Genomic DNA, 26,840 nt, shown 5'->3' on the forward strand with positions numbered 1-26,840 from the left:
GAAGCTAGCTAGAGAGGTAGATTGGTGCGCAGTTGGGTTGTCATTTTTGTTTTTTGGGTTTTTTGTTGTTGCATTTATTTTTCATCGAAATATAATGAGCATATATATAACATTTTAGTTTCCCAGGTGTGCAACATGATTCAATATTTGTATTATTGTGAAATTTACCACAATAAATCTAGTTAACATCTGTCACCACACAGTTACAAAATTATTTTTCTTGTAATGACAACTTTTAAGATCTACTCTTAGCACCTTCCAAATATACAATGCCATATTATTAACTATAATCATCATGCTGTACATTACATCCCCAGGACTTATTTATGGATTGTCATTTTTTTTTAAAGATTTTTTATTTATTTATTTGACAGAGAGAGACACAGTGAGAGAGGGAACACAAGCAGGGGGAGCAGGAGAGGGGGAAGCAGGCTTCCCACTGAGCAGGGAGCCCGACGTGGGGCTCGATCCCAGGGTCCTGGGATCATGACCTGAGCCGAAGGCAGAGGCTTAACGACTGAGCCACCCAGGCACCCCTGGATTGTCATTTTTGAAACAAGAATTACCTACCCTGCCTATGGATAAGGCTAGTTGGGGCATAATGACCACATTTTATGGAGATGAGTACAGGATCCAGGAGAAAGGGTCCTTAAAATTTTTTTTTTCTTTTGGTTCTGGTGCTGGGAACATGAGATTTGGTAAAGAACATCCCCTGAGTTGCTCCTGAGTACATGTAACCCAAAAGGCTATGTCACCCACAATGGCTGTGAGAAAGTGACCCACCACTCCCTTCCCAAAGCACCACCTCACCTCCTGCCCCCAAACCCATCCACCTTGAGGCAGGGAACAGCTCAAGCTTCCAAACAGCTGCCAGTCTCTGTCTCTGGAAAAGGAGCTCAATTCATCTCAAAACCAGGGAGAAGAAAGAGAAGCTGGGATTGGTAGAATTTCATATTCACAAAGGAGAACAAGGAAGAGAAAGAGACTATACTGTCTGTCTGAAGCCAGGTTTTCTAATCCGATTCTCAGAAACCTCGCTCTCCTCCAAAGTTATCCAAGCCCAGTGGTTCCAAACCCATCCTGAGGAGCACCTTGCAAAAAATCACCATCTTCACTGCAAAAGAATTTGGACATAAAAAAGTTCTTCATTTTTTTTTCTGCACATATGAATACCCACCATTCACTTAGCATTTAAAAATTTTGAGTGGGGCTCCTGGCTGTCTCAGTTGGCAGACCACATGGCTCTTGATCTTGGGGTCTTGAGTATGAGCCCCACATAGAGCATAGAGATTACTTAAACAAACAAAATGACTCAAAACATTTTTAAACAAATGAAAGCTTTGAGTTATACCACCAGCTCTGAAGAAGCTTTTTATTGGCCTCCACTTATTTTACTGAAGTTAGAATATGCAGCCACCAAGTAAACTTGGTTATGGTTATATTATCTGTAAGATCAGTTAATCTAGAGGGAAATCATCATGCTTTTATAGGCAACTGTGCTTTTCATATAAAATTAAAACAGCCAAAGAAACAATAACCACCCTATTAAAAAGGCTATACAATTTTAAATCTTAAAATGCAATTGCCTATATTCAGTTAAGGTCCAGCCTCCATTATCTTTAAGTTAGTCATCCCTGGCTTTCTCACCTGGGAGCTGCCTAGTTCCTGGCCTGGGCTCTACATCACCTCACCAGTACTTTCATTAGATCAGAAACTCTGTGAGGTCGGGCCCATGTCCGTCTGGGTCCCTGCTGGAGCCCCAGTACCTGGCACGCTGCCTGCCTCTCTTAGGGAACCAGAAATATCTCTTCCGTGAGTGAATGAGCGGGCACAATCCAGCACCAGGCCTTTAGGATAAACTGAACCTGGTTGGATTGTTTCTGAAGTGCTGGAAGGAGCTAGAATTTAAGAGGTAAATGTGAATCAAAGCAGAGGGAAGGGAGCCAACACCAGAGGAGTATCAAATGTACTTTGTTCTGGTTTTCCCCGGAGGGATCTTTATGAAGCCAAAAATAAGAGATAAAAGGAAAGTTCAGGCCAGGGAGATCAGGAATTTCTCAGAAACTCGGGTTGCGAACAGGGCAAAAAACAAAGCAGGAGTCCCAGACGTCCTTCCTTGTTGGTGCTGGTCGGTCACGTGACATGTGGGCAGGTTCCCCAGCTTAGCCCTTTGGTGTCCACCACAAACAGAAAAATGTGACAAAACCGCTTTGGGAAAGAACACAAGGTTAGAAACACAATTTAGAAAAACAGAGCTTTAAAAAATACTTTTAAAATAAAACTTAACCACAAAAAACTGAGATATAATATGGTTTCATCATTTATCTGAAAAGTAGAATTACTCATTATTTTCACAATTCCTCAGAGTGCCATTTTATAATTTGCCTCAGGATTTGACTTTATGTTCTAGTGGCCCCAGAGGTGGCCATATGTGCTTATAAAAAGCCTCACTGGAGTGTGCCAGCTACTGCCTTCTTTCCACAGTTTCTCATGAAAACTAGATTGCACCCCAGGTCGGTGGTATCACTGAATCACTTGTGCTTCCCAGAGGCTTTTATCATCAGAATTTACCTTTTCCTTCTCTTCGCAATACCGATTTTTTTCCTTAGCCAATGCCTAGAAAATATGCTCTGGAAGAAAACTAAAAATTGTAGCATTTTTCCTTCTTAAAAAGTTGACAGTAGATTAGCAATATACTTATTCTTCATTTCACCCCAGATGTTTTCTCACAAGTTTCCTGCACCTCTCTTACTTCCTTTTAACAGAAAATTTGTGAATAATATGAAACACAACTAACAGTGGAACGGGCCTTGTCATGGTCTTTTAAGAAGTGTTTATCTGCTGGGGCTCCTGGGTAGCACAGTGGGTTAAGCCTCTGACTCTTGGTTTCTGCTCAGGGCCATGAGATCGAGCCATGCATCTGGCTCTATGCTTCACACCGAGTCTGCTTAAGAGTCTCTCTCCTTCTCCCTCTGCCCCTTCCTGCCCCCCCCCCCGCCCCCCGCTAGCATTCGCTCACTCGCTCACTCTCTCTCAAATAAATAAATCTTTAAAAAAAAAAAAAGTGTCTGCTACCGCAGTTTGAAACAAACTTTTGGTTCTTATTGATAAAATACTCATGGATTTTCAAAAAATAAATGACTACACTAGTCCCAAATAAGAAATATATGTTAATCATTGAAACAGCTTCTTACTGACCATCATCTACTTCTGCACTCTGACAGATGCTCTTCCTCCCCATGGCGTGAAGGAATTCCGCAATGAAGGCTGAGACTGTCCTTAATGGAGACTGGACCTTAACTGAAAATAGGCAATTGCGTTTTATTTAAGATTTAAAAGCTAAAGGCTAGCTAGAGAGGTTAGCTAGAGAAGACACTGGGCCTGCAAGATGCCCCTGCCATCCAGCAGATCGCCGTCTTGCAAAACAGCAGAAGTGAGGGCTCCTGAGTTCTGAGAGCTGCCCTTGATCCTGTGGGGCTTTTCCCTCGAATTGCCCAAAAGAGACCATTTTTTATAAAAGTCTGAGTGATGGCTGGATTACAGAGCTGTTGTAGCTCAGAGATGGAGTCGGCTTGCTTCAAGATTCATTCTCCATCCCTCCCTGCCCTGCTCTGTGCCCAAGGAGACTGACGCCCTCAGATGAGAGGGTGGGAGGATAGAGCGATCGGGCCTTATTCTCTGCCCTTCCTGCTTCGGAGCTGTGTCTCTGTTGGTAGCTGTGAAGTTCCACACCTACAGCTCCCCTCTGGTGGCCCATCTTTCATGCTCTAGCTCTCACCAGGCTCCAATGCCAATTTTCCTCCCCTTGGCCCCTTCAGTCCTAGGTGAAATAACAGCTTCCTGCCAGTGTCAGACTCAAACTTCCTCATTCATTTTCTCGACCCTGCCTGCAGCTCTTGAGGTAGCCCCTTTGTTCCATTCTTTTCATCCAACTTGTCTGGGGTGAATTCTGTTTCCTGTGGGGAGCCTGACTGCCACTCATTTGCAAAATGAAGCTGTTAAAGAGATCTTGAGTTAGTAAAACATATTTTCTTCACAACTTCAGAATATTGCTTAGGAATATGGGTTTTGAAGTCATGCAGATCCGTTCTTATTGTGTGATTCTACGTATGCTTCACCTTTCTAAGTATCAGTTTTCTTATCCGGAAAATGGAGCTAAAAACAGTATTAAACACATCAGATTGTTGTTAGGATTAAATGACATAATGTTTTAAAATACTTAGCACAATGCTTAAAACATCAAAAACTGTCAATAAGTTGGAGCTCTTCTTTTTATTATTATTTAAATGTATTTCCATTTTCAAACTGAGAATGCATCTTTATCCCTCTATTGTTTAGTGTTTCTTATTCATGAAATGAAAACCAAACACATTATAGAACATTTTTATTATTTTACCAAATCAGACATTGGATGTTCAAGGGATTTGTACTGGTAGATTAAGGACCAAAGCAGAGAAAGAAAGGAGTTGAAAGCCTTGCCCTTGGTCACTTTTAGGAAGTAGCATTGCTCCTACCAAGTCCCCCAAAACAGATACCTACCTTTTCACTCTTTTCACACCAGGCTATCACACATTCACCCCATCCTGGGTGAGCCATATTCCAAGCAGCAGGATGGAGGGAAAGGGGAAGATAAAGGACTTTGTGAAGTAATAGTAAACACATATATTGGTCTCTGCTTCTCAGGTCCTGGCATGGAGCTCCTAGAACTCTTCTAATTTCCTAAGTGATAAGAGCATTAGGAGCATCTTTTGTTCTAATATTTGGTCTTTGACCCTCGTTCCAGACACACAGCTCCTAAATTGCTTGGAACTTCCTGGGTGTGTTTTTTGTTCTAATGAGGCAACTCTTGGTGGTCTCCTGAATAGCTTTCAGAATGGGAGTTGGTCACCAGAAAGATGAAGCCATAATTAGAAGCTTGGAATTTTAAATCCCACCCCCTATTCTCTGGGAAGATTTAGAAAGGGGCTAGAGATTGAGTTAATAATCGATCATACCTGCGTGATGAAGCCTTCATAAAAATCCCCAAAGTATAGGGGATTCAGAGAGTTTCTGGGTTGGTAAACACATCCACATGTGGGGAGGATGATGCACCCCAACTACACAGGGACAGAAGCTCCTGCACTCAGGATCCTCCTGGACCTCTCCCATGTATCTCTGCATGTGACTGTTCATCTGTATTCTTTATCATATTCTTAATTATATAATAAACTGATAAATATGTGTTTCCCTGAGTTAAGTCATTCTAGGAAATTATCAAGCCCAAAAAGAGGGTTGTGGGAACCCCGATTATAATCAGTCAGTCCGAAGTATAGGGGACAACATAGGACTTGTGACTGGCATCTGAAAGTGAGAGGTTGGGGGCAGTTTTGTGGAACGAAGAAGCCCTTAACCTGTGGGATCTGACACTAACTACGGCTAGAGTGAAATCAAAAGGAAGCCAGAAAGCTGTACTGTATCTCATATTGCCCCGCTCAAACTCTACTCAGGTCACAATTTCCAAACCTGAGCAATCAGTAGACTTTGACTGTTGTGATTTCCTGTCAAGAAGATTTTTGAGTAAATGTGCAAATAAGATCAGAACTGCAGTACAAGAGTATTAACCTGGTAATGTGTTAAGTGGTCAGGAAAGGGAGAGAAGGCAGTTGACGGCAGTGAGCAGATACTACAGTGCTAATGACAAGTGAGGTACACAGTGGGAATGCAAAGCAGGTGCCAGGGAGAGATCTACTCCAAAGCACTCAGTACATTGTTTCCAGGCAACACAGGGAAGGGGTTTAAAGTAGGAGTCTACCAATTTGTCTTTTCAAATAATTGTCTTTCAATTTTGTCTTTGTAGATACTTCTCTGCCACTCTATAGGATTTGGGCAAGGCTGCCAAGTTGCAGGACTCTGCCTTTTAACCCGATGAACAGAGACATGAGTGTGTGTGTTAGCGGTAGGAAGAGCCAAGCATAGAACCTTATAGGCCCAGACACTCATAGTACTTCATTCTCTTAGGCACAGTGACTGGTCCGGGAATGGGCAACATGTGCCCCAGTCTAGGCCAATTAGAGCCCTTTTCTGAGACTTTTCAATTTGGAGCTGGAGGAGAAGGCGTGTTACGTTTTGGAAGTATGTGAATGAGGACTGCCAGCAGCCTTTTTTTTTTTTTTTTTACTACATGGAGAGCACCTGTCTGTAGTGGGAAAGAATGAAGGCAACAAAGATAAGTGGACAAAGGGGGCATAGGGCAACTAGTTGAGTTCCCGAGTCCAGGCAAACCAGAAGTGAGATCACTTCCTGGACTTTCCAGCTATGGAATCCAATAAATCTCCTCTTATGTGTAAGCTAGTTTGAGTTGGGTTTCTGCCACTTGTAATCAAAACAAGTCTGAACTAAAAAAGAAAAAAATATGCTCTTCCTATTAGAAATAGACTTAATAAACACTTATGAGTCCACAGCAAATTCAATGAAATGAATGCGTAAGCACATTGGCATCTAAGAAATATTTATTAGCAAACTAGACAAATCTAAGGTGTTAGGAGAGTGTCCACGAAAACAGTTTTGCTCATTTTTGTTTTCCTTTTGACACTGGTAGTTTCTGCTTTTGAAATTTAAGAGGAAGAAAAACAGATGCATCAGTCAAGAGAGAGGCAGTAAAAGGAGGCATGGGAACAGAGTGATGGAAAAAGGGAATGCGGAGAGATGGCACGCTGTAGTCCTGGCTGTAGTCTGGGAGTCAGGGGACATGGGTCACAGCCCTGGCTTTGCCACACGGCTCCATCTACCTGGGTAAACCACTTCAACTAGTTGTCATTGCTACACCTGAAAAATAAGGAAGCCTGGAATAAAGGGTGATGAAGGCCCCCCTTGGTTCTAACAGTCTACCATTCTAGGATAGCCCCTAGTCCTGCCAGAAAAATGAAGGAAGCAGACTAGGGTGCTTCATTATTGGATTCACAGCTGTCAAGAGAGTGACCTCAGGTTTTCCAAGAGGTCCAGCTTGGATGTCAGCTGTTCTGACATGCCCACAACAGCCTCAGATCGCCCCAGGGGTGATTGAGGGTCCGGCTTTCCCCTGGAGGGGTCAAAAGTATTGGGCTCAGCGTGGAAGTAGATCCAAGGCAGGGCTCCCTGTTTATAATTCATTAAACAATTCATCTAATTCCTTAGGCAGAGAGGGCAGAACCAACCTAATCTCCCTCTTCTCTCCCCACCCTCTTCCTACCCACTAAGGAATCCTGACCCACACTAAATCCTACCCAGCGGAGCATGCCTGGAATCCATCCAACCTAGCAAGTGCAGCCGGCTTGGCAGAGACCTGAGCAAACCAGTTTCACACAGAAAAATTCAATAGCCTGCTATTGTCACAGCCAGGGAAGCAGGGGAGGAACAGTCCCATGTAGCACAGTGGTTTGAGGGGAGGAGAAGTGAGAATGGGAAGAATAGGTAAATAAACAAACAGGGAAAGGAAGCGTTATAGGTGTTCCTGCCCAAAAATTGGGGCTGAAGGGTACTCTGTGAGAAGAAAGTTTTCGTCTAGCTCTTTTAAACTGTTTTCCCCATCTCCACCAAAATGGTTAGCAAGAAGTTTCTCAGTTCTTGGAGTTCTGAAAAGACCTGGTACATTGTAGATGCTTAATAAATATTTACAGAGTGTAAAAAAAAAAATCAATGAATGGATGGACAAATCTGTTGGTCACCATGTTCACTCTCTGGAATATGCTCCACAGAGGAGAAGACATGATTAGGATAGGGGACCCTTACAGGCTCAGCTGAGGCTGATAGTCCCCACTGTGGATATCCAGGCAGAGTCATGACGGGTCACATCACACAGAGGGTGTTTCCTTCAGTCAATGAGCAACTGTTAAATAACATGCCCCTTTGGGCCCGGGACCATGTAGATGCTAGTCCTGGACTTCTAACTGAAGGGACAGTGTTAGCCCATATAGGACAATGATATGAACCATGTAAATTGATAGCCTTATAGAGAGAGAACTGTAATTGCAATTAAACTTCGAAGAAAAGAGAGATGAGTGGGGGCTGGAACAGTCTAGAAAAGCTCCACTGAAGTGGGATTTGACCTTGATGCAGAGAACAGGTGAATGTTCGTTCACTTGGGAGGAACTTGGGTTAACATTCTGAACTCTGATCCGACCTGAGTCATCACAGAGCTGTTTTCCAGATGCATGGCCAAGCCCCCTTCCAATTTGCCTTCCACAGTCATGGCAGGCAAGATTTCCATCACCATTAGAGCAGAGGGGGCCTCACAAAGAGCAGTGCGACTTGAGTGCTGATTGGGCCAACAGGTTTGATTCTGAAGGTTGTTATTGCTGCCAGGCTGTAACCTAGACATAAATTTGTTGCTTCAAATATTCCACCAGGAGAATTGGCTGCGGAGCACTAACCCTAAGTGACACCATCTTAATTACAAAGGAAGGAACGGCAACACCACATCGTTTAACTGCTGAACTTCACAATGAAACACAAAGCGGCATTAAAGTTCTCTGCCTGTAATGCCACGGTTTAAGCAGTTAATCTTATTTCAGCTGAATGGCATGTTCATTACAGCAAATAAGTAGGTAATATGTGGGATTACTGAAGGGAAAGATAAATTAAGCCAGTTATGGGCATCATGTTGATTTTTTTTTTAACAGTCTGGTTTAACTTGGTATTTTTCAACAGTCAGATCTAATATATACTCATCTAGCAGAGATTAAGTAGATGGGACTCTTGCCCAGAAAAGGTATTATATACAATTTAAGACGCTAGTTTTAAGGGCAGCAATCCATGATACTCAGCACTGCCTCCAGTCTGGAATCTTCAGGACTTAAACTGGAGGGTTCCTGCACGGTAAAATGGCACTTCTCTCTGTCCATTAAACATGTTCTCACCATTTATGCTTCTCATGGGCAGCTGAAGGACTTTTCTTCAAGGTCTCAAATATCCTTCTGGGTAGAACTGCTACAAAGGTACCTTCCAACATAATGTATAGTGCAGGAATGTATTTCATCTCATTTACACGTGTTTTCCTCAAGCAAGTATTACTCTTCCTCCAAACACTATTCACTGAACTAGGGGTACGAGAGGAAAGGGAGATACATAGTCCCGGAACTAGAGAAGATTACAATCGAGTCAGGAGAGGAGGGATAATAATCACCAATATAAGGAACCTAGGAAACAATGTGAGAGGGTGAATAATCAAGTGCCAGCTGCACAGTGCCGTCCATAAGGGGAAAAACGAGTACCTACTGAGCAATATGAATTACTGGATATCGGGCATCACACTGTAGGCTCTTCGTATACTTAATTTGCACAATAATCTTGTGAGGCCAGTATTACTACCTCCCATTTTCACAGCCCTCCCAAAGTGAAGGCTCAGAGAAGTAAATTGCTTGCCCAAGTAAGGGGAAAAGCAGGAGTTTAAGCGCAGGTCTGATTGATTCTAAAGCCCCTGCTTTCTCTTTTATAGCAAGCTGCTTCCTTAAGAAATACAAAGAGTCAAGAGCAGAAGAAAATCCTAAAAGATGTAATGAAAGGAATGGAATTGGATCTGAGTCAGAATGTATCTTCAGTCCTGAATGTATCTTCAGTCTTTTTAGTTCTTTACCAGTACCTGTTTGACAATCCATTCTACTTCCAGAACAGCCTAAAGAAATAATCTTTTCAGATAATGCAATGACCTTAAAACATCTTGACTCCAAAAATAATCCCCTCTTGACTTTTATGCCATTGTTCGGTTTTCATTCTATTCATTCTTTCATACATATAGATTAATGAAAAGAGAGAATATAGAGACACCCCACAGAATATTGTTGTATACAGTCATTATTATTTAACTTTATCCATATATTTTTCCCTTTAGATCAATCTTTTCTTCCAATGCCTCTGAGTTTCCACCTAGGCTTATTTTACTTCTGCCTGAAGAACTGTTTTTAGTATTTCCTTTAAAAGGTAGGCCTGCTTGTGAGAACTTTCTGTCTTTATATCCAGAGATGCCATTATTCCCTCTTTTAATTTTGAAGACCATTTTTGACTGGGCATATAACTCTAAATTATCAGTTACTTTCTTTTAGCACTCTGAAAATATTTGTCTTTCTGGCTTTCATTATTTCTCTTGAGAAACAAGCAGTAAGTTTGATTATTGCTCTTTTAAGGGTAACATATCTTTAGCTGTTTTATAAGATTTTCTCTTTGGTTTTCATCTGCTTTGAATGTGACTAGGTCTTTTGGTTTGTTTTAAATTCTGCTTAGACTTCTTAATTTGTGACAACATTTTTCACCAGTTTTGAAAATTCTCAGCTATTAATCTTTTCAAAAATTGCCTCCATCCCATTTTCTTTCTCCTTTGCTTTAGGGACTCTAACTACATTTACATTAAATCTTCTTAATGCATCCTCTATACCTCTTACCCATCCCCTACCCAATCTGTAGTTCCAAAATTTTTTCTTTCCACGTTTCCTTCTGGAGATATTCTTCTTAACATATTTTGAATTAACTCTTTAACTATGTCTTATTTGCCATAAAACCCTTCCACTGAGTTAATTTCAGCTACCATATTTTTTTTATTTGGGATTTGGTTCCTTTTTATGGCTTTCATAATTGTCAATCTTGTTTTTTGTTTTACCTCTTTACCTTTTGTTTTGTTTTAGAAAACAAAACTATTTTATTAAAAAAAAAAAGTAGGCTCTGAGAACAGGTTATTCCATTCAGGCCCTCAGTGTCCTGGTGATAATTCTGTCCTTCTCAATGATGTGGACAATGACTCCCATGCCTGACAGTGCATCCTAATCCACAGCATTCAGCATGGTTTGCGGTATGGTTTCAAACGGGTGTTCTGGATCCATGTCAGGCCCCGAGAAGGACTTGCACACCCCATACATTTATTTGGAGCAGGCACCAAATAAGGTCTAGAGAGCAAATGAGGGGCTTAAGGGTCTTCAGGTCCAACCCAGTGATGACTGGCTCTGTGTGGTAGAGGACAAACCATTTCTCATACAAGAGGTTGGCCACCATGCTCATTAGGGTATAAGGCTTGATCTGCCGACCTTCTTTCAGCTCATACAGGTTCAGCTGGAACTTGTGCTGGGCAACAGTCTGGACATCGGTGGTGAGCCCAGCCAGGCCTATGTACAGCCAATCACCCATGGGAAAGATCTTCTGGAAGTCTGTGGTCACCACCTTGGACTGGCTCCCAAAGCGCCTGTTGGCAGCAATGGTCACACAGTTCTTCCCATTCATGGCCATGATGACACCTCCATTATAGGACATAGTAGACATGATTGCAGTGTACTGGGACCTCCAATCGCCACAATTCCAGTCAACTTGCTAAGGCCTTCACTGCCTATTTTACCTCTTTGAATGTATTCAACAAACTACTGAGCAATTTGCTGTCAAGTAAAAATTTAAGAGTTGACAACACAGAAGCAGTCAGTGAGTTCTAGTCCCACTTAGGATATAGAAAGACATAAGCACTGCTCCTATAAACTGTTTTGCTTTGTTCAGAGTACAGGAGGAAGAGTAGCAGCCAAAAAAGTAAGAGGAAAAAAAACCTGAAATGTTAACAAAAGCTTAAAGACCAAGTGTGGGCTAATATGACAATTTAGAATCTCTGGGGGCCATGGATACAAGGCGTCTGCCCCATTTGCCAGCACTTTTCCATAGGCCTCCCTGGGTGAAAGAAAGACTGCGGGCAAATCAGGAGAATTGAAAGAGCCTCCTTTTGGTGAGATGAGCAGATGACAACCAGCTACCACTGGGAGAGAGGCATGAAACCCATGTCCACCTTCCATACAAAGAAAAAGCCATCTGCCACTAGAGGAGGGGTACAAAACATTCCTGTCCCCTAGTCCCAAGAAAAGGTTGACTGTGGTAGAGGAGGAGTTGAAGCAAAAGCCATCAGATGCTGCAGGAAGGCAGGAAACACACCTGTCCCCAGGATCCTTCACTGATACAAAGCAGAGGTCTGCTACCAGTGAGAGAGGGACAGAAAACTCACTCCCATTTAAGACCTCACCCCATTACAATGCAGAGTCTAATTGCCATGGGGAGAGGGAGGCCCACCCTAAAACTCAAGAGCCCAGAACTTGCATGAGACTGCCTGCCCCAACTATAAGCCTTGCACAAAGAAACCAGCAACAGAACTCTACAGCAGAGGGAGGGACAGGACCATGGAGAGAGATCCCATTTGTTGCACAGGTATGCACAGTCTGCTGAAAGCTGAAGGTGAACTAGGAACACTGAGAAAAACTCTCTGGCATTTCAGGCCACACACCAAACACAAAGTAGCAGCAGTCCACCACTGGAGGAATTTGAAACCTATAATATGCTGAAGGTAATGATATTAACAATAAAACCCAAACCCAGATGAACTACTGGTAGGAGATATTCAGTTTGCTCCATACTAATAGCCTGATAGAAAGGTTTGCCCATTTGCAGGTATGAATACTATTTTATCCCAGTTTCTACTGTTCTTTTCCATGCAATGTCTGGCATTTAATCAAAAATTGTAAGACAAATTAAAAATCAAGAAGAAAATGACAATAATATTGTCAAGAGATAAAGTAGTCAACAGAACTAGATCCAGAGATGGCCCAGATACTGATACTACCCAACAGGAACTTCAAAATAACTGTGAATAAAATACTAAAGGATCTGGCGCACCTGGGTGGCTCAGTTGGTTGAGCAGCCAGCTCTTGGTTTTGGCTCAGATTATGATCTCAGGGTCCTGGGATCAAGCCCTATGTCAGGCTTCACGCTCAGTAGGGAGTCTGCTTGAGGATTCTCTCCCTCCCACTTGCACTTGTGCTCTTTCTCTCTCTCAAATAAATAAATCTTTAAAAACAAACAAAATACTGGGGTGCCTGGGTGGCTCAGTCAGTTGAGCAACTGCCTCTTGACTTCAGCTCAGGTCATGATCTCAGAGTTGTGAAACTGAGCCCCATGTTGGGCTTTGTACTCAGCAGGGAGTCTGCTTGAGATTCTTTCCCTCTCCCTCTGCCCCTCCCCTTGTTCATTCTCTCTCTCTCTCAAATAAATAAAATCTTAAAAAAAAAAAAAAAGGAATGATCTAAACTGAAATTCAAAGAAAAAGTCAGAGTAAAATATAACAGAAGAGTGCATCCAATAGCTGTGGGACAGTATCACATCACCTAACAAATCGAATTGGAATCCCAGAAGGAGATGAGAGAGAAGAGGGCAGAAGTATATTTGATAGTAGAATGGCTGAGAATTTTCCAAAATTAATAAAAGACAACAAAAAGATCCAAGAGGCTCAGAGAATCCCAAGGAGAATACAAAGAAAAATATACCTACACACATCATAATAAAACTGCTGAAAATCGGGCGCCTGGGTGGCTCAGTTGGTTAAGCGACTGCCTTCAGCTCAGGTCATGATCCTGGAGTCCTGGATCGAGTCCCGCATCGGGCTCCCTGCTCGGCAGGGAGTCTGCTTCTCCCTCTGACCCTCCTCCCTCTCATGCTCTCTGTCTCTCATTCTCTCTGTCTCAAATAAATAAATAAAATTAAAAAAAAAAACAAAACTGCTGAAAATCAAAAATTAAGAGGAAATCTCAAAGGTAGCCAAAAAACAACAAAAACATTACATGTATTAGAACAAATACAAGAATTATAGCAGACCTCTCAGAAACTCATAAGTTTTAAAAATGCATTTAAAAATCAAATATGGCTTGGGACATCCGGGTGGCTCAGTCAGTTAAGCATCCAACTCTTGATTTTTGGCTCAGGTCATGATCTCGGGGTTGTGAGATCATGCCTTGCATTGGGCTCCGTGCTGAGCATGGAGCCTGCTTAGGATTCTCTCTCTCTCCCTCCTCCTCTGCCCCTCCCCCCACTTGCTCTCTGTCTCTCTCTCTCTTTCAAAACAAAACAAAGCAAAAAACAAAAACAAATATGGCACTGCAATTTCCTTAAATTACTTTCTTTATTTCAAAGTGTCAAAAAGCTAAAGATGATCTAATGCACACACATATGCTATGTGTCTCAGAATTTAAAACTAGGCAAAGAATTTTTCAATATGACTAAAAAATGAAGTATTTATACACTTTAGTGTAACGCTTAATACTTATTTTTGAAATCTATTGCTGATGCTACTTCTAAAGGCAATGACTCAACCAGAAAAATAGTCAAGGTTGTTTTTTCTCTTTTAAAGGGCTTATTAGCAATCATATCCAAAAGCAATGGTTTTTAGAAATATGTAACATTGAAAGGTGATCAAAGAGTCACTACTTATTCAAATACGCCACTTTGTAACTCTGCACATATAAACTGGTTTTATCTGCATTAGTGAAAGATTGCTTTCAATGGCCCTCAACTCTATGCTTCAAATCAAGACAGTGCTATTAGTATGAGCAGCATGAAGAGTGACCGTGGAATAAACCCCAGCACATTTTAAAGGGATCACAGCAGACTAGAAAAACTGTAACAGTTTGCGGATACGTTACATATCCAAAGATGAGCCTTCTTGCTCACTCTGCATATACGGTAAACATCTAAAAAAATTAAAAACACTTTCTTGTCTCATTACAGAGCATTTTATAGCATACAAAGGGATTAAAATTCTTGTACTATTTAACCTAACCCTTATTTCTCATACTCTCAACATTTAAAACAAAGCCTATTTTCACCCAGAGAGCAAGAAGGAATTAACAAATGAAATACCTAACACTAAAAACCTGAGGAAAAAAAGCTATGCCCAATTCTGAAATGCAGCTTTTTTAAAAAAAAGTTGACATAAACATTCCAAAATAGAATTTGCTTTCTGATAGTGAAATATCTGACTTCATTTCCATCGTATCACGTTTATCTGTTTAAATAATTTAGAAAAAAATAAGCATCTTAACCTAACTGCTTTCTGCATCAGACTCTCATCTTCACTCATGCCCTCAACATGAACCATTCAACAGTCTTATAGTGAGCATCCCCTCAGGTCCTTCCCTAGCTATTTTCTGGGCCTTCAGTTTTTTTCACCTCTCCTTTCTCTCCCCTCCAAAAATCTCCATATAACCCAAGAGAATCTTCATTTTAAAAAAAATCACAACTTAAATGTATTGTGATAATGCTATGTTTGATTTAAAGTAGTAATAAATTATAAATTGCCAAATAACTTAATGTAATTCACAATGCAAATCCCTGGTAGAAAAAGAATCCATCTTGCCCTGAATATAATACAGCAGTCCAGTGATTTCAAATTACTTATGAAATAAAGGCAAAAATAAGGTGCAAAATATATTTATAAAAGTTAAGTAAGAAATCAGTTACCACAAATCTTTTTACAAAGATAAATGTAATGTGCCTTCCTGCTTCTAAAAATTGCTAGGGAAGTTTATAATTAGTGGTTTCAAAAATGACTTTAAGGGACCTAAAGATTGAATCACATATTATTTGTAATGTGTGACATATTAAATATATATGTAACAGTAATACTGCAATGGCGAATTTAAATTAATCTTCGGACCGGCTACTTTTGGCAAGTGTATTTCTTTTTCCAAAGTCTTTGCCATAACTGATTAATTTTTAAATGTTAGTCTTCAAAAACTTTGCTACTTAAGTACTACATTAATAAGGAGATACCAGGAGTCTCAAACAGGAATAATATGCCTACAAAATAAAACAAAGATTGTTCTCGCATCTTTTGTTATTATAACAAACACACTTTAAAATAGATGACATTGCTAGGCCTAGAAATTAAAAATACCCAAACCCTTAAAAAAAGGATGGAAAGGAAAGAAAAATGGAAAATTCGTATTTAAAAATAAATCTGAAGTCCTTGCATTTCTTAGGGAACTTGAGTTGTCGAATCAGTTCATCCTCTTTTGGACCAAGCTGTATCTTCCACCACTCATCCATGGAATATGATGTTAATTCTCCGTTTTGTAGATTTCAGTTTGAATTTTCTTGAATGTTTGCAAAGCTGGTGCTGGACTTGAGACGTTTGGCTAGATAAATCAAAAGTATTACATTTTAACTTGAATTCTCTAAACATTATTCATTCTTTCATTCATTATTTTTATGTAAACTATAGTATTTATTAACTCTGTTTGAATCAGAATAGATTCAATCTTCTAAGAATTAAAACCTACGCCTATTTTCTTCTACCAACCTCAAAAAACATAGCTTTGCTTGAAGCCCCACATGACTTTGTTAGAAGCAGCACCAAATAAAACAGGCATAATTTATATCATCTTGAACATCATAATCTCAATTATGTAATGTAAGAGTACTTAAAAAATGGAAGTGCTATAAGGTACAATAATAAAATGATATATTTAAAAGTCTAAGTTAGAAATCCAAATCTAGATTTCTCTTAAAATAATTCTATAATGTCAAAAAACTGTCAAAAAAAGTTGAAAAAAATTTAAATGGCTTACAAAGAAAAGTGAGTTGTATTACACACACATGCACAGACACACAAATATATATGGGTGTTAAAATATGTACAATCAATTTTGATTATGATGCTAATGGAACTGAGTCATTAGGGTTAGTCAAGAAAATCATGCTATTTCACTTGGTAATGTTTGTGCTTATAGTTAAACATGAATGTTTCTCATGTTCCAGAAATGAAAAACAACTGTGGCATAGTAAAAGTATCTTACATTGGCTAACTAGGAATCTCTCTACTTTAGAGGTTTTCAACATGAGAGTAGAGGTTGTGATTTAGAAAGTCTGCAAAGGGACCCAGGCATCTGCTTTTCTGTTTTGATTTAAAGCTCTGCAGACAATTCTGGTATGTGCTGCTCAAGGATGAAAACCAGTCTCCGCTGGTTTTCACTCTAAGTGCAAGAGGACAACATGACTTTCTGGACCAGTGTATTGCTTCAACTAAACTAAAAGGCAACTTAACCTAAAAAACAGTCTAAGCTAGAAGTTTACTCTTAAGCTTTCTGTGGATGTGGAAGGCAAACTAAATCAAGAGAGCTTTTTTATTATTATTATGCTGTTTAAAACCATTAGAAGTAATCTAGTTTCTTACTAATTACCAAATTTATTAAACTAAACAGGTGGCAATACCAATGAGTGCATATACTTACAACTTCCTTGCTTCCTTATTCTCTGATAAATCCCTACATCCTTCAAAATTCTACCCCAGAGGATACTAAAAAAATAAAAATAAATAAAAAATACAATTCTAGGGCGCCTGGGTGGCTCAGTCGTTAAGCGTCTGCCTTCAGCTCAGGTCATGATCCCAGGGTCCTGGGATCGAGTCCCACATCGGGCTCCCTGCTCGGCAGGAAGCCTGCTTCTCCCTCTCCCACTCCCCCTGCTTGTGTTCCTGCTCTCGCTCTCTCTCTGTCAAATAAATAAAATCTTAAAAAAAAAAAAAAATACAATTCTACCCAAGAGATCATCATCTAATGATGAATTCCAACATCCCTAATGCAGAGTTAGTCTTTTTTCTCTGTGGTCCAACCACACTGTATGCCTCTACTACATTTGTTGTAGTAACTGGATTATGGTCAGTGTGTTCTTTGAGGACATATATTGTGCCTTGTTCCTTGTTTTAATCCCTAATTGCTACCATAGGACTTAACGTATGGGGGCATATAAAATTGTGGCATAAAGAAAAGTAAGTAACAATGTCCATGAGGTAACAGCACAAGAACTGTTTGCTTACACCAGCATTTTCTTAAATTCATAAATCAATTCATAAACAATGCTTCCAGGAAACATTAATAGGTATTATGCAAAAGTTCTATTGTCAAGTTTTGGGAATGTAATCTTAGAGCCTTTAATTTATATTCAGGTACATTATAAAGATCATAAAAAGGAATTTCACAGGACTAGTATTTTAAGGAACACACTCTAGGAAATGCTACCATTAAATATAATGTTCTTTTATTTAACGAATATTTTTGAGCACCTACTATAGGCCTGGTACTTTCTAGATGCTGGTGATACAGTGATGAACAAGATAAACAAAATCTTTGTTCTGATAGAGCTTACAGCTGAATCAACTGTAAGAGATAAATAAGGAGAGACAAACAAATAAGGTAGAAAATAAATGAAAAAGTTAACTTAAAAAGTGATTAAGTACCATTAAAGAAAGATGATAGATATAGGAGAATTAAAAGAAGGATGTATTCTTAGGATGGGGGTCATAAAAGGTAACTTTGAGTAAGTAATCTTTGACCTAAGACCTGGATGTCAAGGAGCCAGTCAAGGAAAGTAGGGAGGGCCAGTACAAGAGCTTTGGGAAAGGGGCAGTGTGAATGAGTCTGGGTTTGAGAGGAGCAGGAAGAAGGCCAGGCTGCCTACATACAGCATCATGAACAAAGAAAGGAGAGGGTACAGTGAGTTTAGAAAGGTAGATGGGGGGCCAGGTCACACATAGCTTAGAAATAAGTTTCAATTTTATTCTAGATGCAACAGGAACACATGAGGGTTTCAAGTGGGAGAAAAGCATAGTAAGATTTGTGTTTTAAAAATTACCCTAGGGGCACCTGGATGGCTCAGTCGTTAAGTGTCTGCCTTCGGCTCAGGTCATGATCCCAGGGTCCTGGGATAGAGCCCCACATTGGGCTCCCTGATCCGCAGGAAGCCTACTTCTCCCTCTCCCACTCCCCCTGCTTGTGTTCCCTTTCTCACTGTCTCTGTCGAAATAAATAAATAAAATCTTAAAAAAAAAAATTACTCTAGCCACTATATGGAGAATGGATTGTAGTGGGTCAAAAAAATGGAAGCAGGGACACCAGTTAAGGGACTCCTGCATGGGAGGATAAGAGATGGGATGGCTTAGGGAAGAGTATTATCAATGGAGATAGAGAAAAGATAATTTAAGATACATTTTTGGAAGTAGGGCTATCAGTACTCGCTGATGGAGTGAAAAGGGGTGGGGGAGAGAATATGGGAATGGGGAAATAAAAAAAGAAAATAATTAAGAAATTAAAGATAACAAGGTTTGTGGCTTGTACAAACAGATGGAGGGTAGTGATTTAGAAAACAAACATACAAAAACCCCGATCAGAAGCAGTAAATATCTTCCACAGAGTTAAATTATTTGCAAGATAAATAAGATGCTAAACTTTAAAAGTACACCAAGTCCTGAAAAACAAAGTTTCTCAATAGTGAGGTCCCTGCAGTACTTTGTTATTATTCTAGATGAGTGCTTTTAGGACTGAGTTATTACCTGTTTTACAGAATGCTAGCAATCTCTGAAAAGCTTTACTAAATACCCTCATATTAAAGACTCTCCCCTCTATTAGCTAGCTTTTCAAGGTGACAAAACATTACAAATTCAGTTCAAACTGATCTGCAAGTAACCTTTTTTTAATTAGATGTATTAGAAGTGAGGTTAAATAAACTATGAAAAAAAAGGCTAGAAAGAAATTTATAAGGGGGGTGCCTGGGTGGCTTAGCCGGTTAAGTGTCCAATTCTTGATTTTGGCTCAGGTCATGATCTCAGGGTTGTGATATGGAGCCCCATGTCAGTGCAGAGTCTGCTTGAGATTCTCTCTCCCTCTCCCTCTGACCCTCCCCCTACTCCCGTCCCAACCCCGCTAGTGCTCTCTAAAATAGGTAAAATCTTAAAAAAAAAAAAAAAGAAAGAAAGAAATTTATAAGGTAAAGAATCTTTATTTCATAGGTTCCTAGACTAGGAATAATATTTAAGAGGAAAAAAAAAGCCTAACTTTTTCTACAAAAGACTTTCTCTATTTTAAAAATTAAAATTACTAAGGGATAAGCCCATATCTTCATTCTGATAATAAGAAACCATGACACTTAGAAGCCACTCTTCTTCAGCTAGATGGGATTTTCTAGTTCGTGCTTTTTCTGCTCTGCCCTATTTGATGGGGAATAGGTATTCAGCACATGCTGTATGTCAAGTAATGATCTTGCAACTATGATTCCAATTTGTTCATAAATCATCTGTGTGCTCACCATAGTTTCTGCCTTTTAGATGGCTTTCTAGGTGGCTCTGCGATGGCTTTGATGGGCCTAAGAGCTGTCTACCTCTCCCTACTATGGCCATTTCAAGCCTGCAAAACCTTTATTGCTATTCTTCTGTTGCTGCCAGCCTTACTCCAAGCTTTCTCAATTAAAATATCCAGAAGATACCGTGTGTTGACTTTTGATGATAATGTATATGTTATCTATAAACTTCTTACACATCTCTTCCATTAGTAAGTGTAACTAAAATTTGAAGAAAAGAGCTGTTTTAGCTTAATACGGTTTGAGTTTTCAGAGTATACATCATTTCTAAAACAGGCGTAAGTGTTTAAAATACAGGTGTTAGCTAAATAAAGTTGTAAAAAGGAACTTACGTAGAATGAGTTTGCGTTTCTTTTGCTCCGAATGAAGAAAGCTACTAAGGTAAAAGACAACAGGTAGAAAGAGAATGAACACAGAAACAGCAATGACAGGCACTGTGTCACTGCAAGGGACCGAACAATTGAAAGTTCGACTCCAAAGTTTTCGAGTAATGTTCATCTGGAACAAAACAAATAAAATTATTTTATTTTATATTTAATTTGTCTTCAATTCATATAATTGTTTTATTAATAACATAACAGGCATCCAGAATTTAGACTAAACATACATCCCTAAAAAAATCTATTGATAGTTGAAGACAATTTCTTTTTTTTTTTTTTTTTTAAAGATTTTTTATTTATTTGACAGAGAGAGATACAGCGAGAGAGGGAACACAAGCAGCGGGAGTGGGAGAGGGAGAAGCAGGCTTCCTGCCGAGCAGGGAGCCCGATGTGGGGCTCGATCCCAGGACCCTGGGACCATGACCTGAGCCGAAGGCAGACGCTTAACGACTGAGCCACCCAGGCGCCCCTGAAGACAATTTCTTAAATTAGCTGGTTCACAGTCATTATATAAGTTTATATCCATACAGAAATTTCATATTCTAAATTCATAACACCATCCAAGGAATGTCAACCTTTCCTAGATCTCAAACAGAGAACCTGTATCATATGAATATTGTTCGACCATGCTTCATTCATTAAAAAAGACTGAAAGGGTAATTATGTGAGGTGATGGGTGTGTTAATTAACTCGACTGTGGGAACCCTTTCACAATGTGTGTGTGTATCAAATTATCACACTGTACACTTTAAATATATTACAATTTTATTTGTCAATTATACCCCAGTAAAACTGGGGGGAGGAGGCTCACAAAAACAAGCAAAAATTTTTTTCTTATGTTACATATGTAATCTCACTGAGCTTGTTGCAATATTTTTAGGATGGAAATAAAAATATCAACTAAATACAGCTTCTCTTCAAGAGATGATATCTATGAAATGTTTAATACATTACCTAAGATATTATGAAAGATTCACATGGCAAACAATTTTTAAGTACATAATATCTAATGAGTCATACAAACTTTATAAGATAATATCTTATTTAGCAGCATACATTAAAAACAGACATCTGGGGGCAGCAAAACCTCATTTTCATTGAGCTCATGGTTTCTATCAAACATGCTAAGTGATATAAGGAAACTATCAAATTTAATGTAGAAAAATGTTCTTGCCTGAATTTTGTTTGAGATTTGGTTTGCAAGTGGTGCTTTGTATGTTTACTGCTAAGTTTTGCTTATTATAAGAAGGATGTTCTAAAGCAGGTGGTCATGTTGATTTCCTGTGTAGTCCAACTTACGTCAGAGAATCAACATTCATTTTTCTTTATTTTAAAAATTATGAAATAGACTATTAGTCTTAAAATATATATGTAGTATTTATTGAGAGCCTATTGGAAGCCAGGTACTAATCCAGACATTAGAGCAGTAAAAAACCAAAAATCCCTATGGTGCACCCATTTTAAGTTTGATAATAAGTGTTTTTACCATGTCGAATATTAGTGATACACTATAGTTCACTCTGAGCTGTTATTCATATTCATCATTCTCAACCATTAGGTTTATCAATTTGGACCTTAAGCTCTCTTTGAGCCAATAATTCCTATTTCCTTTGAGGCCTCAAAACTCAGGCACCATAGTCCCATAAAAAGGCATGATCGCCATCTAGTGGTGTCCCATGTGAAGGCAACCTATACAATGGAGGAAAAGGCTTTTTTGTTGACCATTCAATCAATACACATTGCTAATAGGCCCACTATATGCTAGGCACTTTTCTAAATACTGAACAGTATTTAGGACAAGGACATGAGGTCCTTGTCTTCATGTAGCTTCTATTTTAGTGAGGGGTGACAGACTATAAAAAAGTAAATTAAAAGTTTCAGATGATAATAAAGAATAAAAGCAATGGGATAGGAAGTAATTAAGAAATGGTTTCAGAAACACATGATAGCAAACCAGAGACTTCTTTAATCTGGAACAAGTGCACAAGAAACTGAAATGTAAACATATAACACCAATGGCTCTGAAAAGGGCACTTATCATCAAACTTAAAAGAACAAATGTACCAAATTATCAACTCATTTATGAAGTACTTGATTAGTGTCCATTTTAGTTTGACAGACCCGGGTATTCTAAAACTTTACTACTTATAACCAGTTATTTCTAGTTGAAGACAACATACACGGATTCCAATATACCTCTAAAGGGGATAATGATACTAAAGGCACAATCAAGAACACTGCAAAATACATATCATATCAGAAGTAAATTACTTAACATAATAAAAAAAAAAGAAGTAAATTACTTACTGCATCTTCCACATCAATGCATAAATGTGTTCCAGATTCAGCCTTATTCTCAAGTTCATTCATTTTTTGCATTTCATTGTACAAACTACTCAGAGTTTTGTATGCTTCACGACAGTTTTTACAAACTTCTGAATAATTCCTTAACTGCAGAAGACTGTGAATATTCCCCTAAAAGGCACATGTAATACATACAATAAAACATTACATCTCTTTAACATAAGCTATTTGACCTCCTAGAGGACAGAAACAATACAGCACGTTAACGTGCTAAGCGGTGATGTTAGACAGGTTAGTAAATCACTCTGAGCTTCAGTTTTATCATCTATAATATATTGCTACCACGACTTGTATTATAGGTCTTATGTGCATTTTATGGTATGAAATGCACATAAAAGACCTGGTATGAAAAGCAAGCATACAGCAAAAACCAGGGGTGCCTGGGTGGCACAGTCAGTTAAGCATCTGACTCTTGGCTTTGGCTCAGGTCATGATTTCAGGGTCCTGGGATCAAGCCCTGTGGCAGGCTCCGCGCAGAGCCTGCTTGAGATTCTCTCTCTCCCTCTTGCCCTCCCGCTCGTGCTGTCTCTCTTTCTCTCTAAAATAATAAAATCTTTTTTTTTTTTTAAGATTTTATTTATTTATTTGACAGAGAGAGACACAGCGAGAGAGGGAACACAAGCAGAGGGAGTGGGAGAGGGAGAAGCAGGCCACCCCTCGAGCAGGGAGGCTGATGCGGGGCTCGATTCCAGGATCCTGGGACCATGACCCACGCCAAAGGCAGACGCCCAATGACTGAGCCACCCAGGCACCCCTAAAATAAATAAAATCTTAAAAAGGAAGGAAGGAAGGAAGGAAGGAAGGAAGGAAGGAAGGAAGGAAGGAAAGAAGGAGGGAGGGAGGGAGGGAAAGAGGGAGGGAGGGAGGGAGGGAAGGAAGGAAGGAAGGAAGCAAGCAAGCCACCGTACTAGCCACCGGTAACGGAGAACAATAGCTCAGACACCAAATTACTAAAGCCTAAATACCAAAAATTTCCTAAATCATCTGGTCATTTATATGTCTGCTCTTATCTATCCTACTCTCACAGAAAAATAAAACATGCCCTTGCCTGGGCTGACTTCAACACTGAAGTCTGCCTTATTGAGACAGAAGGGACTTTATTAAAGGGGAAGGAAAAGGCACCAAATTTACATCCCCACTCCACCCTCTTATCCCAAGGTTTATAATCCAGGCCTCTCTAGTCAACAAAAAGGGACTAATGCCAAAGAATTATATGACCTAACATGAAGGCAGTGGATATAAGATATTATATTACTGAATCTCAACCTTTTCCACTTCCCGGACTGACATTTGTCTTTTCAAGAACAAGTTTGCTAACCAGTCAGTTCACATTCTTGCTTTCTATTCCCCTTATTCTTTACCTTATAGCCTAAAGAAACGGGATTAACTGAATATTTGAATGAAAAAGAAAAGGAAAAATTAAAGGAATTAAACAGATGTAGCTCCCACAATGTTACCCTCACCATCTATTTGACAGAGAAACTAAGTCTCCTTAGTTCTGCCACAAGAAATAGCACATGGTCTGTTTTTCACAGAACAATGGTGCATCTAGCTAAATGTGTTCAATCAAACATTGAGCACAGAACCTTGATGGGGGAATGTAATTTAACCATTGATACGAAAATTTAAAATGCACATATCTTTTGACAGAGTAATTTCATTTCTAGGAATCTACCAGACAGGTAAAGTCATACAAATACTCCAAGTTATATGAAAAAAGACATGTTTGTAATAGTAAAATACTGAACCAAACAAAAATCTCCATCAACATAGGGCCTGACTGGCATAGCCAAAAGATAAAAAGCTTTGCAGTGTTTAAAAGGAATGAGGAAGTAGGATTCTGGGAAGAGGATGAAACAGCACGTGCCTTGCGTCCTGACTTCTTTACCGGAAGAGATTCAAGAAAAGAAAGGTAAATCCAGGCACTTGAATAGCACCTAAAATATAAAGGTGTGACACGTAGTCTTATCACAGGAAGGTTGAATTATAATGCAAGCTACAATACCAGTCCCAGAGAAACTGACCAGAACCACAGTCTCTTCGAACCTCTATCCTCTGCACCCACCCACTGTCCTCTAGAGATGCAATAGGCTAGAATGATAGCCCTACCTTTCCAGCAGATCCATCCACAAAAGTCTTTCCACAGCCGCCAAGACAGTACAGGTTTCCAGAGAAGCCATCTGCAAATACTTACTACCCCAAATGGATCTGGTCTGGAATTTAAACCCACAACCCAGCCCAGTCACTGAGCGTGGAGCCACTGCCACAGCCCATGTCACCAATTTCATTGCTACCATTGAAAGAGGACTTCAGCTGCCTCCCTTTTGACTCCCAACTTTTTAGTTGGGTTTTTCTTTCCTGTTTGTCTCTTGGCTCAAGTGGAAAAACCCTGAAGGCAGAGCATCCCCTAACGGGAACCAAAAGTACCCCCTGAAGCAATAAGGACTGCCCTGAGCCTTAAGACCCCACCCAGATTGATTCCATGACAATGATCCATTTGACCTTCAAAGACTACCTGCAGGTATCCGCCCAAAACCTTTGCCCCACGTTTTCCTTATATAAACCTGGAAGTAGTTTTGGCACTTTGGAGACAGTCTTTGAGAGGCTAGAGCCCCATCTTCCCAGTGTTGGCCTTCCTTTCTTGTTTCACCACCATTCATTTCTCTGCCTCTGGATTTTGTCAGCAGTGAGTTGGCCAAACCTGATTTGTTTGGGACCCCTCTGAGCCAGGTGAGGTGCTCCTGCACCCCTGCATCCCAGGTACACCACTATCAATTTAGCTGGCTCTGTTCCCCCCTCAAACACACACACACACACACACACACATACTACCTACAAAACACTGGATATCCCCAGGACTCCGTCTTTGGGGCTTCTTTATTATCATTATACCTTTACTCACTCACATTCGGTCTCATGGCTTTAAATATCATCTGTACCTGATCTGATGATTCTCAAATCTCTCTCTCCAGCTCACACTTCTCCCCTGAGCTCCAGTTTCATTTATAACACTATCTGACATTTCAATTTAGATACTTAATAGCTATTTTATATTAACTTGTTCAAAACAGAATTCTTAATCCCCAATCCCTTACAACCAGTCTTTCCTGTAGCCCCATCATCCTCTCAGCTACTCAGAGCCAAAAGCCTAGGATAACCCTGGTTCTTCTTCCTTTTCTGATCAGCCTCCACCACTCTCAGGAATTACCCAATCTATCAGGAAGTCCTCTTAGATATACTTCCAAAATATAGCCTGAACTGATCTGTTTCTCCAACACTGCAGTCAGTATCCCAGTCCACACCATCTCTCTCCTGTGACAGCCTCTTAATTAGGTTCCTTCTTTCCATTCTTGCCTAGGTTCAACTGAGTTTCTCCAGGGCAGCCAGAATGCTATTTTAACATGCAACTCATATCATGTCACATTCCTGATTTAAATGGCTTCCCCTTGTGCTTAAAATTCAATCCATATTTCTTCCTTTGTTCTGCACAGCTCTACATGATTTGGCCTCTGCCTATCTCCCCATATCTCATTCACATGTGCTCACTGTGCTCTAGCCAAACAGGCCTTCTTCCTATTCCTTGCACATACCAAGCTTATTCTCTCCCCCACAGCCTTTATCCTTGCTTCTAAGGAAAACATTATTCCAATGGCTGACTATCTCAAACTTTAGATCATCTCAAAATTCACCTGCTCGGAGGTACTCCCTGCCCACCCTATCTAAAGTAGTACACTACACTCCTTTTCCAGGACTCATGACTCTTAATTACTTCATTTCTTTGTTATTAATCTTACCCCTACTAGGATATAGTTCATAAGAACAGAAATCTTACCTGTCTTCTTTACTGCTCTATCCTCAGTGCCCAGAACACTGCCTCCGTGCACATAATCAGCACCCAACAAACATTTGTTGAAGTGAGTGCATAGTGCCTGCTTAAGGGAACTTCTGAAAGCCAAGCTACAGAAACCAAACTCTATATGGAGAAAGAGGGAGATTGCTTCCAGCTCTCCCAACCTGGTATAATCATCCTATTACATTGACCACATAAGCACATAAGAAAGTAAGATGAGGGGCGCCTGGGTGGCTCAGTCAGTTAAGCATCTGCCTTCAGCTCAGGTCATGACCTCAGGGTCCTGGGATGGAGCCCCACATTGGGCTCCCTGCTTG

The 26,840-nt window shown here is 39.9% G+C and overlaps 1 protein-coding gene and 1 pseudogene across 2 annotated transcripts in view; both read right to left on the bottom strand.

Annotated features, from left to right (window-relative positions):
- Nucleotides 1-10,679: 10,679 nt before the first annotated feature.
- LOC118001569 lies at nucleotides 10,680-12,748 on the bottom strand (annotated as a pseudogene).
- A 1,154-nt stretch (nucleotides 12,749-13,902) lies between these two features.
- OSTM1 (osteoclastogenesis associated transmembrane protein 1) overlaps nucleotides 13,903-26,840 on the bottom strand; it is a 32,374-nt gene continuing 19,436 nt past the window's right edge. Inside the window, exons 4-6 of one of the 2 annotated variants that reach the window (XM_034991743.1) lie at nucleotides 22,617-22,784; nucleotides 20,262-20,427; nucleotides 13,903-15,935 (exon numbers count right to left, since the gene is read on the bottom strand). In XM_034991743.1, the coding sequence (XP_034847634.1) occupies nucleotides 15,880-15,935; nucleotides 20,262-20,427; nucleotides 22,617-22,784 (390 nt within the window). In that variant the 3' untranslated portion in view covers nucleotides 13,903-15,879. The remainder of the gene's footprint in view (nucleotides 15,936-20,261; nucleotides 20,428-22,616; nucleotides 22,785-26,840) is intronic. The other variant, XM_034991744.1, reaches the window with a different exon arrangement.

Source organism: Mirounga leonina, unplaced genomic scaffold, assembly GCF_011800145.1.
Source record: "Mirounga leonina isolate KUSES-001 unplaced genomic scaffold, KU_Mleo_1.0 Mir_53, whole genome shotgun sequence".
In the NCBI taxonomy this organism is placed as follows: Eukaryota; Metazoa; Chordata; class Mammalia; order Carnivora; family Phocidae; genus Mirounga; species Mirounga leonina.